The sequence below is a fragment of the Mercenaria mercenaria genome, chromosome 3 (genome assembly GCF_021730395.1).
Source record: "Mercenaria mercenaria strain notata chromosome 3, MADL_Memer_1, whole genome shotgun sequence".
In the NCBI taxonomy this organism is placed as follows: domain Eukaryota; kingdom Metazoa; phylum Mollusca; class Bivalvia; order Venerida; family Veneridae; genus Mercenaria; species Mercenaria mercenaria.
In genome coordinates this window covers 72,340,897-72,354,398 of record NC_069363.1, presented here as the reverse complement: position 1 = coordinate 72,354,398, position 13,502 = coordinate 72,340,897, and the positions used below count along the sequence as shown (strand labels likewise).

Genomic DNA, 13,502 nt, shown 5'->3' with positions numbered 1-13,502 from the left:
TACAACAATATGTCAGTTAATAAAATGTTTGGCAAGTTATGGGTTCACTTAAGTTAAATAATAAAGTTATTCTATAACGGGTCATGAACCTGGCGTTTTTCGGAATATTGCAATAACGGTCTGGTGAAGCTTAATTCAAAATAACACTATTCATTGATAAAAAAAAGTATTCTTTCACGAACCGTTCAGTAAACTTTGTTATTTGCGACACATCTGCGTTCATATGGCGTCTTTTCAGCTTTTCACGGCGGAGAAAGACCCCCGTTACCCCTCCGAACATTGTTCAGGTATGGGCGGGCACCTGGTTAGAACCATCGACCTTCTGTAAACGAGCTGATGATGGCTCCCTCACATCCTCAAATGATAAAAATCCATTACAATGATTACAGGTATTCTCGGCATCTCATAACGGAATCTGCCTGTAAGAATGGATATTTCAATACTAGACCGCAGATATTACAGACACGTACTAATGATTTCAAAGTTTTTTCGTGATTGTCGTTCACCTTTATACAGGTATCGCATATAATAAACTCATTAACCACCCTGATCTAGCAGAGGTCACGATATATTGATTTCTGACTTTCCTATATTAGAATACACATACCGATTTACTTAGTTTTGTATCGACCAGCAAGACAAACGTTTCACCTGTAATAATAAAATCAATACATGCAATATATATTTAAGGAAATCGGGAAAACCGTCTGCTGTTTTAATATGTTACAACAAAGAGCAACAACCATGATGTACATTGACTAAAAACATACACAGTAATTTCCCTTAGGTATATTTCATTAAAAATATTATGTATATAATAAACACATCTTGTAAAGTAACATGCAACTTATCAACAGTAACAGTACAACTTAAAGAAATTTGGACCTACTGTCCATCACAATACTATTTACATTATGTAAACGGTATATCTGACTTTATCTTTCGGAAATTTCATCCGTACTATACGAAAAACAGAGATGAATGAGCTGGAATTAAATACAAAAATTGGTCCCAATAATCCAAACATAGTCAGCAAATCCTCAAAATTGATTTCATCCATTTCATTATATTATTTTTTACATAAAGATCAATTTTCGATTCCAAGGGACTCGGTTCACTTAAGCTTTACATGGTTTTCAAAATTTAGAAAACATTCAAATTGGTGATAACTGAGAAATTTATACATTGTTTAAATTGCTACCATAATGTTTTAATGTCTAATTTCTTAATTGATTTATCTTTTTTTAATAGGGTGGAGGGTGCAGAATTATTTGGTTAAAATATATCTCTGAATATTGTGAAATCACATGTTTTTTTTTTTTTTTTTTTTTTTTTTTTTTTTGTTGTTATTGTTTTTTTGTTTTTTGAGTTTTGACATTTTTGCCCTATTTAGGATATAAAGTAATGATTTTAGTAGCGGACAAACTCAACGACAAAAAAATATATTTTGATCATAATATCATGCCAGCTACTTTCAGAGAATTAGTTAATTTTTGGTCTCGGCCATTGCAGAAATTCTTATTTGTTTTAAAAAATCAGTTAAAATTGAACGTTTCCTATATAGTAATGTTAAAACTGTTCTCATTTATATCAACTATTTTCTTCATTAATAAATCAATTGTAAACTGTTACACGCAGTTTGATTAAAAATTGCTCTCTATGATTTCCTTGACTAACACACTTTTAGAATTTATGCCATTTTTTTTGCCAAAGTGAACCTTCTCCTTTACAATCTTATATCATGGAAAAATGTTTTATATTTAATTTCATTAAACTGAAAATTTTTTTAAATATGTCACTGCGTTTCAAATGACACTAAATGATATAAATGTCTGATTTATATTTCACATTTAAACTTCAACTAATTTAACAGACACAAAATTGTATCTAATGTTTAACATCACGCAATTATTCGAGTAGATAAAAAGAATCAGTAATTCAAAAATGAATACAGAATTTTTGCTACACTCTTAAAAATGCTTCCAACCGCTCACCTCACAAAAACTAATATTGCATTTCAGATGATCTTCAAGATACCAAAGGAAAATAAATAATCGGAAAACATACTGACTTAACATCAGCCTGAAAAGATGCGATTTTACGGACTATTTTAGTGTTTTAACACAACGATGCTGTAAGATGTTAGCGGCCAGGCGACCAGTCAAAGAACAAAAACAGTACTGATAAAATTATGTGACGAAAGCATAACCAGAAATAAATATTTGCAATGAAACTGACCGGATACAACATTTGTTAAGTGTGTACCTATGAATTATATCCTGTAAAAATACATCTTGAATTAAAACAAAATAAAAAGATCCATATTGCACTATATGGAAAGCCTAATCCGTATTTTCATCTGCCTACTTTTATTTATACTAATGACCCGGCAAATCTATCTTCCAATATCGTTGAACCATTTTCATGGACCAAGACACTTTCTTGCCTGTAAAGCCAGAAATAAAAAGGGATTAAGGCCAAATAAAAGGGACAGTGATTAAAAGATAAAAACAGGATTGAAAGGTCAGGTTCGATCACCGTTGACACAGCTAACAGTGACATTGATATCAGGTGGTATAAGATATAATCTTAGGGGGGAAAAACTATCATTTATATCGATTGCGGATTTAGTGAATCTATTATCTCATCTCGAAATAACGAGAAAATATCCAGAAATTACGAGAAAATTATCCCATTTATATTCATGATTATGATAAAGGTTCAAACCCTTGATCTGCAATCCCAAAATAAATAAGAATTATCTATTGGCCAAGCTCAATGACAATATAAAGTCAGAATAGTCTATATGAAATGGACTGATTGAGCTGAAACCATTTTTCAAAGTTCAGGCCCCTGGTGCTTGTACTTTGGCATGTTGAGCCCAAAACAAAAGGGATCATCTGCTCCTAGCTTCTCTATGAAGTTTGAAGGTTGTGGGTCAAACGGTTCTCAAATTATTGATTGGAATTTTTTTTTAAGTTCAGGCCCCTGTGACATTGCCTCTTTGACCTATTGACAGCAAAATTAATTGAAGTCATCTACTGGTCAAGACCAATGACCCTATGAAGTTTAAAGTTTATAGTCAAAAGATTCTAACGTTATTGAGGAGGAACTATTTTCAACGCCGAGGTCCCTGTGACCTTGACCTTCCACCCTTTGAAACCAAAATCAGTCATCATCTACTGGCCAACACAATCGTTTCTATGAATATTGAAAGTTGGAGGTCAAACGGTTTTCAAGTTATTGATCGGACCCCGGTTTGCTAACTCAGGTCTGTTGACCTTGATTTTTGACACGCTGGCTAAAAGTCGATAGGGATTACATATTGTCATATGGTTCTTAAGTTATTCATCGGAAGCCGTTTCAACGACAGGCCCAAAACAATGTTGTCTTCTCCATTTTCTCGTAATTGCGAGATATTTTCTCGTTCTTTTGAGATCTTTTTTTCATTTCAAAAATCCCACCCGAGCGGCAATCAACATCTCAGATAAAATATTGTTATAACCATTAAATGCGTTTGTGTACGACAAATGAGTTGCTGACATGTGCTCAGTTGAACCATAACAAACTAGAAATGATGACAACTTGAGAAATTGGCTCGGCTAGAGATTGCTGCAAACACAGTGTTACTAAGGGCACGAAGGGCACAATTCTGCTCGAAATTTCTGCAAACACAGTGTTACGTAGGGTATGTTTGATACAATTCCGCAAAATATTACTGAATTATAAAAAAGCTTTGTGTATCCAACAATTCAGAAAAATTAACAAATTGGAACCATTCTCTTTACATATAAAAATAACTGGCTAACAGTAGTAATCGTATGTTAAAACAAAAATAATTCTCCAAAACTAAAGTCTTTAACCAAAATATCAATTAAAATACAGTGGTATGAAAAAAATGCTGTATCACAAACATATACTTGAAATACAAGAAAATGAACAAAAATTAATCAGTAACATTTCATACACATGTACACTTTACCTCGATTACTTTTTACAGAAATGTATCCTTACAATTTACTTTTAGAACTTGGTTAAAACTGATTTTTAAATTCATGTCTTTCTGTTGTTGAAATATAAAGATATAGTTTTAAACATCTGATGAGAGCTTAAATAATACAATGGTAAAATTAAAACGTAGTTGATAAAAAAGAGTACATAACCAAAAGACATTTAAAAAGAAAACATACAAACCAAAAAATAAAGTAACAAAACAAAAGTATATTATATAGAATCATAATACAATGTACTACAAAAGGGTAGGCTCCAAACATTTCATCATGTCAAAGATCAGCTATATCCAGTGATACGTAGAGACGATCTTGTCCCTAGGACTACATATTTGCACTAAGTCGTATGTACAAAATGCTCCAGTCCTGTTAGCATTTCGAATAATGCCGAGTCCGTTTGAACGGGCATTTCACGGAATTTTAATGTAATGAAGTAAATTCTTCCATATCACATCACACATATGGTATTATATCCAACACGTATATTTCAGACTAAAATGATGATTAAATTTGAACACATTATATTCCGACTAGAATATCACATGTATCCTCAATATTGTATTTCCATATTTCCGCAGCAATTTGAACACATGCAACATTCGTTTTCATTTAAACTTGCACAAAATTCGTTTCATTTAAACTTTCACAGCATTCGTTTCATTTAAGCTTGCACAGCATTCGTTTTCATTTAAATACTTGCACACTTAATAAAATAGAAGGTGATATTCTATTTCGGCAACGATGGAGATTCATTTATATATTATATATCATATAGTATCCCAGAGGATAATCGGATACGAAGACGTATTCTCTCGCAATTTTTTTTAAAGAAAACTGACTTGCATCAACACTGGCCCACAAAGAGGAACACTTATTGGCACTATCTATTGCACATGGTGCATCTGAATCTAGCTTTATCTGCACCAGAAAACTGGTCTTAAAATTAGCTTGCATAGCAAAATCATTTAAGGCAAGCATTTTACTTGCATAATTATGCAATAACACACCTCCTTTGTTAAAGCCGAAACTGCTGACCTTTGGTCATACTGTTCGGGTAAGATGTATAGTCAGTACGTGCAAACACTGTTCACTGATTCTGAAGCATTTCAATCCATATACTTTTGCAAAACATGTGTATATCGCGAAAGAAAGATGCCATTTCCGCTGAATTCTCCATCTTGAAGTTACAACTACTTTAGTTTACTGGTTCCATATTGTCCGAGAGTGGACGGAATGTGACAGAAGACAGTGTCAGCCTTTGGCTAAACTTCAACCTCATAATCAAAATCATCATCATCGTCTGTATCGCGGACGTTGGCACACAGGTAGAAGGCAATAACGATGCCAATGAGCTGAAAAGAATTCAGGTATACCTTTATAAGTATTGGTAAAACATATTCTCATATTGCTAGTTATCATTTTTAGGTGCTGCGGTGGGGAAGGTTATGTCACTCCGACACACTGAAGGTCATAAAGTTAACAAACCAGCCAGACGGCTTCCTCACTTGAAGAATTCTACACCATAATCCAGGTTTCGAACCCATATAGGCGAGGAAGCAAGTTGAATAGACATAAATTTAGATAGATATTTATCGACACGTCTACAAAAATGTTTATACGCATGTACAGGTTAGATTTTACATGAAGTATTTTGGGCTCGACCAATGACCTATAAGAGTCATCGTATCAAGTTTGACGGCTATAGGACAAATGGTTCTTTAGATATTGATAGGACCCTGTTTTCAGTCTAAAGGTCATTGCGACAATGGCCTTTGACCTATTGACCAAAAAACAATACGATATATCTACATACTACATGCAATTGACTACTGCAGATGCAAGCATTATCTAGTTATTGATCAGACATCGAATGGTCTACCGATCGACTAACGGACAGACAGGCAATAGGTCAGACATTATTATCATTATTGTTATTATTATTAAACCAGATTTATATAGCGCCATTTTCATGATAAACACGTTCAAAGGCGCTTTACATATAGCAAACGCAGCCACACAGGGCGCGAAATTCATCCTCTACAGAGCGATCTGACCAGAGGGACAGAGTGAGATAAAGCCCCCAGAACAGACAGAGAGAACAGAGAGAGATACAGGCCTGTCCGGCTAACTTAGCCTAGTTCTTTTGCGAATAGACAGTCTGGTTCTTTAACGTGCCCGGTGTATAGCACCGATACATGCGAAGCCGTCTTTCATGGGAAGAACAAGTACAGGCCTCTAAGTCAGGTAGGAGACACTCAAGAGCATCTCAGAAATTTCCAGTTCCGCCATGGACCGGGCCTCGGACCTCTGGATTGGCAGTCAAGCGTGTTACCACTAGACCACCGGCCCACATTATTCTCTTCTTCTTGGAAAGGACGTGGAGGGTGTGTAGCAGAATAACTAAAGGACAGTTGATATATAAGTAACTTAAAGTAAGAAAATGATTACAAGTGAGGTATTACATAAAATCACTTCTACATTTCGTAACTGCAAACATTACATGAACTGAAACCGTCCTTTTAAATCTATCATAAGGCAATATATAACTTACCAAAAGAAGAGGCACGGAGCCGGTAACAATTGTTATGATTAGGAAATGCTGTTCAAGATACGCTAGGGCTTTATCGTAGCAACCCTGAAAATAAAAATAACACGTGTTGGTTATCTTACCATTGACCCCTCACCTAATAATCAGGAATTTAAATTCTTTAGCGAAAAATATGCTCGCCTGATGTGTACACCTACAGTCTTTAACGAACAATATGCTCGCCTGCCGTGTACCCCCAGAATCTTTAACGAACATCATGCTCGCCTGCCGTGTACCCCCAGAGTCTTTAACGAGCAATATGCTCGCCTGCCGTGTACACCTGCAGTCTTTAACGAACAATATGCTCGTCTGCCGTGTACACCTGTAGTCTTTAACGAACAATATGCTCGCCTGCCGTGTACAGCTGCAGTCTTTAACGAACAATATGCTCGCCTGCCGTGTTAACCTACAGTCTTTAACGAACAATATGCTCGCCTGCCGTGTACACCTAGAGTCTTTAACGAACAATATGCTCGCCTGATGTGTACACCTAGAGTCTTTAACAAACAATATGCTCGCCGGATGTGTACACCTACAGTCTTTAACGAACAATATGTTCGCATGATGTGTAAACACACAGTCTTTAACGAACAATATACTCGTCTGCCGTGTACACATACAGTTACATGTATTAACGAACTATATTCTCGCCTGATGTGTTCACCTACAGTCTCTAACGAACAATATTCTCGCCTGATGTGTACACCTGCAGTCTTTAACGAACAATATGCTCGCCTGATGTGCAAACCTGCAGTCTTTAACGAACAATATTCTCGCCTGATGTGTACACCTACAGTCTGAATATGCTCGCCTGCCGTGTACACCTACAGTCTTTAACGAATATTCTGATATGACTAGCAATGCTTAAATCATCACGACGATATTATGTTGACGTCAGGTCCGTCATGTATGCATCTAGAAAAAAATTGATAAAATATTTAACTTAACAGCACGTTTAAAACAAAATGTCGTATTGCACAACTGTCTTGATTAATTTACACGTTAATTTGGCCAAAATGCGTGTCAGAGTTATGGGACTTATGTATCACCTAGTTTTATAACCCGGAGACACATGTGAAGTTTCAATTCTGTATCTGCATTAGTTCTGGAGATAGTAACTTGCATGTAAAACTTTAACCAGGATTTTCTAAGTCCGAAGGTGGGGGTGGGGGGGGGGGGGGGGGGGGGCATGATTTGCCCAAAATACATGTCAGAGTAATGGACTTGACAAAGTGAGGTTGGTAATTGACCTAGAAAAAGAAAAAATAAGTTTCAAAACTATATAACATTAAGTAATAGATATATGTACTTGCACGCAAAACGTTATCCAAGGTGTGACGACGACGCCGGCGCCCGCGCCAGGGTGAATAGAATAGCTAGACTATTCTTCGAACAGTCGAGCTCTAAACGACAGCATTGTAGCGATTGTAGCGATTCTTTTTCAATTTGCATATTAAAGAGAAATAACAATGAATGCTACAGAAATATTTTCATGGAGAGTTACACCCCTTACTTCAGTTTCCAACAACGATTATGTAAGAATGTTGATACAGGACTAGTGACATGGATCATCTAAAACTTTCAACAGAAAATCAACTAGGACTTTGTCCACAGGACCCGGTTGCACCCGCTATGTGATGTTACGAAGTCCTGTGAGTCACATGGCCCTCTAACAATAGATCATGTGTGCTGGAAAAGAAATATAACCATAAACCGTCTTGTATGTACGTGTATAGGTTGGCGTAGCACTTATAATAAGTGTTCTTTGCCACTGTATCAATGAGTCACGCAACATCAAGTTGTATAGAATGAAATGAATGAACTAGCACGCAGAAAAGTGCCATTCAAATATTCCAAATTTAATGCAACCACAATTCACCGTGTGTCCGTCCGTTCAAAAGGAGTTTAGATAATTTTTCAATTATTCAAAAGTAAAACCATAATCACTCCAATGCATCATGTATCAACACAACCCGACAACATGCATATCAGCGGCTTGAAGGATTCCCCGGACGTATTACCAGATAAATCCCCTTGCGAAGAATTAATGGCAAGCTTAGGCCTTTACGCGCGCGCAACGCTCCTTGTCTATCTGGCCCATCAACCGGAGAAAACCATCCAGCCAAAAATGCTTACATGTCTTCGTCGAAGTTAATATCTTTCATGAAAAAGTGACTATGTAGATTTATGTACACAATTTGTTACAACTCATTATTCGTTTTGTGTTCGTTTTGTGCAAGAAACTAGGTAGAGCTTTATTGAAAGAGGCTTCCATTTTAACCGTGCAGTTACCCTGAACATCGTAGATGATAAAACAGACGTGTTTATAATAATTGTGGCGATCATCCAATTTGCTTTCTGTATCCAGAAATACCTTATAAGCATCCGTGGTCACTTGCATTTGCTTGAGATCAAATCGGCAGCTGTTTGTCATCTAGAAAATATCTTCTGAGTCAAAAGCAATCTACCCATAATTATATCCATGTGATCATAATATCACTAAGAAGCAGTTTGATTATATCTTTGACCCAATCCATGTTCCTGTCAGATCTTTCCTAATTTCTAAATCACTATCCATACATCCGGGAACGAAAATACCAAACTCTGGAAACACATACATGAATCGGTCTGTAACAAAAGGTGCCAAAGTATGTACCACGGGGCCATCCACAAAACCCAAGCCCAAACAACCAGCAACACCTTCATCACACTTCATATGTAAGATCCGAAGCCTATAAACTAATGACACCACGAAATAGCCAACACCACCATAGTATGAAATCTAGTGTTCAATTAATTATATTAGCGTATAGGATCACCTCATCTAATTGACTTATTTCATGTCCCATCGTTTACAGCGTGCGACAACTAAAAACCCTCCTTCAGAAGTAGGCGCCCATATCCCCGCCCTGTATCGAATGAACAACCAAATAAAGATGCGTTAACTGCTCAACACAACAAAACCATCATAAAAGTGACAATGCCTGTAGAAACATAACATTCCATCATCCAGGCTTATATGGTATTATCAATTCAAAACTTTTTAGTTATTTAAAAAAAAACAACATAGACATATGCTATATGTGTACTAGAGACATATCATTGCACCATCTTGATAAAACAGACCGCAAGCGACAATCTTACCGGAAGCCCCATGTCCGCAAGTTACTGCGGTCCTACATCCATGTGTGCCATCATTTCAAAAATATTCAATTAACGCCTAAAAGTATTAACTCGTAATGGGTCAGTCACACTACGCCGTATAGCGTTAACGGACGTCCAACATATAACAAAATTTTCAATCCGTTCGTGTCCGTTCGTATGCGTTTCTTTTCCGTTTCTCATGCGGCGCCTGCACTCCTTGTCCGGCAATGTTCGTTCCATCCGATTGAAGGTTTTAAGCATGTTCAAAATTTGGAAAGTACACCACCGGACAAAGTTGTCCGTTAGATGTTCGGTAGCCATGTGCTGGTATGTGTTTTGTTCGTTACTCGTGCGTTCCTTATTCTATACTTGTCTTTTTCGCATTCGTTCTTCAACTTCAACGGTCCGGTGGACCTGATTCACCGCCGGACTACTACCGGACATGCAAAGGATGAAACGTATTTTCAACGGACGATAACTAACAGTAGACTCGTCAAATGTTCGAAGAACGTTTTGTCAGTTTCTCATGCGTTGCGCTTACGTTTTACGAGGTACAACTCCGTTACTATAGACTATAGTACTGTGATGTCCGTTAATTGAACGTTGTTCGTCCTGTATATGTGCGTTGATCTTGTGGTCATTGTGCGTTTAATGCGCCCCATACACCGATCGCGAGAGCACCGAACAGCTACGGGGGATGCCTTTCGTCATCGGATAACTTTCTGTCGCAATTTATCTATATGTTGGGCGTCCGTTAACGCTATACGTTGTAGTGTGACCGACCCATAATAAGGTATAGTCAAACCTTTTGACATACAGACGTGCTATTAATTCAAAATCTCCAGTTAACTCCATCAATGCATAATCAAACGTTATTACAATAGTTAGGAAGCGCCATTACTATAAGTAGAGCAATTCATATCGAAAAACACTTAAAAATTAATCAGAGACGTACCGTAGCTTTACCAAAAACTGACTCCAAAGCGACCTCCGGACCGGGGGATCTATGTTCATCAATCATCACACCGCCTTATCCAGACAAGCACCACTCGTTAGTTTCAAATCAAAATTATTTTGTAAACCTTTCAAGAATTAAAGCATATGAAATGTGAATATTTAGTTAACACTTGCAAGAATTAAAACATATTAGTCCTCACCCCGCCGACACAGAACAGGCAGAGCAGTGTTCAATATAGAGGTTCTCCTCATAGAACATGCAAGACCTGATATCTCATTTAGGAACCTTGTTTCAGTATCTTCTTTCACCTGATATTGAACGACTCACAAAACAGACATTCTTGCCATACCAGCCTATGCATAACAGCCATACCTAACAACAGAAATCCTACCCTCTGGCGATCAAGGCAGGGAACTGCACAAAACAAACGTACAAGAACTGGTATGAAGAAGGGAAACATCTGAACATCGCTAAATTAGGGGACCTGAACACAGCAACACATGGGAGTGCAAGCCAGCAGTACATGACCTGAATAAGCTTATCAAAAATACCACTAGGAAAACTTAGTGAGTCACCGCCCTACAGTACATAATCTGCAACTTTCATCTTTTTGTGGAGTTTTCTATTTGTCACCGCCCTACAGTACATAATCTGCAACTTTCATCTTTTTGTGGAGTTTTCTATTTGTCAGTAACAATGTTTTACTTTTCACTTTGTAGCATGATTTCAATACACAACCTATTTTTGCTCTGTTAAGAAGCCTTTTCGCAATGATATGTCTACTGTCCAGCTCGTTATATGTAATTAGACAGTATTTTACCCTATTATGCTTTTTCCTACGCCAAGACCACCGGCCTTGACTTTTAACATTGACTGATGAACCGTCCAACTCTAAAATAGGCTTACGGATAAACTTAGAATGGTAACCTTAGAAGGGTAACCGCATTTTTGTAATCTTTGTTGAAACAAACTAATTATGTGTTTGTATTCAAGTTTATTGTCTGATTTTCTAACATATCTATGTCATTCTGCTTTTATGATACCCATACGTACATCTGGTGGGTGGTTGCTATTAAAATGAATGTAGGTATATTTATTTTGTCTTTTTTTGGTATATGTGGAAGTAAATTTTCCCAAAACGGTGTTGAAACCGATACCGGAACTCAGATCTAAGAAACTACTGAAGATTTTTTTGACTGTGAATTCTATTTCTAACTCTGGAGGGTATATTTCTGCAATACATTTGATACAAATTATTGATGTTTGCTGTATAAAATGACATAACCGTCGTCTACAAACCGGAAGAAATCTATTATATTATTTGTTATAAGTGAATTTATCAGCTGAAGTTCACATAACGAAAGTGTCAGATTGGCTCCGTCAAATGAGTCATAACTACCCATAGTGCGACCAGATTTTTGTACGAAATACATGTCTTCCACTGTGCTGAAGATTGCATAACGCTTTATTAATGCATATAAATCCTGCATGAGATACCGGATACTGTCGTCTAAGTTCAAACGTTGACTCAAAAAATGACCTTAAATCTTAATTCTCTGTATGTGACCTTGACTTTTGACTAATGGTGGTTAATTGTGCTTTAAGTTATTTCAAAATCCAACAACGTGCAACAGATAGCTAGTTCAGACAAGATTTTGTGCACACACGGACAGATGTATCACTATGTGCTCCTCCGTCACTCATATGTTAACCTAAACTGAAACTGAATAATTTGATTAAACGCCTATTTTTATACAATGATATATTCAATGGCGTTATTATAACAAAATTAATAATGACAATAATAATAACAGCCTTATTGTAACAGTCATGACCGCACCCCTCCCCTTGAGGTAATTTTACCCCTATTGTGAATACCAGTGCTTAAAGCATCTGGTACGCTCAGACGGGCTGCATAAGAGGTTCAAACCCCCCGGTTAATGGTGTCATCATATACTATTTAAGAAAGAAATACTACACACTACCCTACCCATAGAGCCTTACCAACAAGTGCGTTTATTAAACAAACCTTGGAAATATAAATGTTGAAATGTAAAACATTTTACAAAAATTTAAAGCCAATACTTACTGTGGTATACAATGCTTGATTGTCTTTATGTGTTCTATATTTAGAGTTGGGAGGCCCATACACTGGTGGACCGTCATATTTATTATTGTCTCCCTGGCACAGATGTTTGTCTTCTCCGTCAACACAACAGCTGTCCGGTACATACACTGTAATATAAACAAGATCAGCTTAAGCTTTGTGTAAAGATTTCAATATTTGTTTTATTGCTTTATTTATACACAGATATATTTGAGCCGTGCCATGGGAAAACCAGCATAGTGGGTATGCGACCAGCATAGTGGGTATGCGACCAGCATGGATCCAGACCAGTCTGCGCATCCGCGCAGTCTGGTCAGGCTCCATGCTGTTCGCTTTTAAAGCCTATTGGAATTGGAGAAACTATTAGCGAACAGCATGGATCCTGACCAGACTGCGCGGATGCGCAGGCTGGTCTGGATCCATGCTGGTCGCATACCCACTATGTTGGTTTTCTCATGGCACGGCTCATTTCATATTTCCCTGTATACTACGTATAAATATTGAAAATCTGGAAATAAGATTACTTTCGAAAAAAAAAGCCTTTTTTTAGGATAAAATTTATCTTTCAATGCCTTTTTTTAGGATAAAATTTATCTTTCAATAACTAAATATAATTTTAATCCATGTAAAAAACACATTATATGCATGTACCAGAAAAGTAGGCCCTATCAAAGAAAGTGTCTCAGTACTAGCTTG

General features: G+C 36.8%; 1 protein-coding gene across 3 annotated transcripts in view; it reads right to left on the bottom strand.

The window, feature by feature from the left end:
* Positions 1-4,814: 4,814 nt before the first annotated feature.
* The window catches only part of LOC123524428 (CD82 antigen-like), a 56,181-nt gene continuing 47,493 nt past the window's right edge, over positions 4,815-13,502 (bottom strand). For all 3 annotated transcript variants that reach the window (XM_045302631.2, XM_045302630.2, XM_045302629.2), the window contains exons 7-9: positions 12,789-12,934; positions 6,562-6,645; positions 4,815-5,362 (exon numbers count right to left, since the gene is read on the bottom strand). In XM_045302631.2, coding sequence (XP_045158566.1) covers positions 5,273-5,362; positions 6,562-6,645; positions 12,789-12,934 — 320 coding nt within the window. In that variant the 3' untranslated portion in view covers positions 4,815-5,272. The remainder of the gene's footprint in view (positions 5,363-6,561; positions 6,646-12,788; positions 12,935-13,502) is intronic.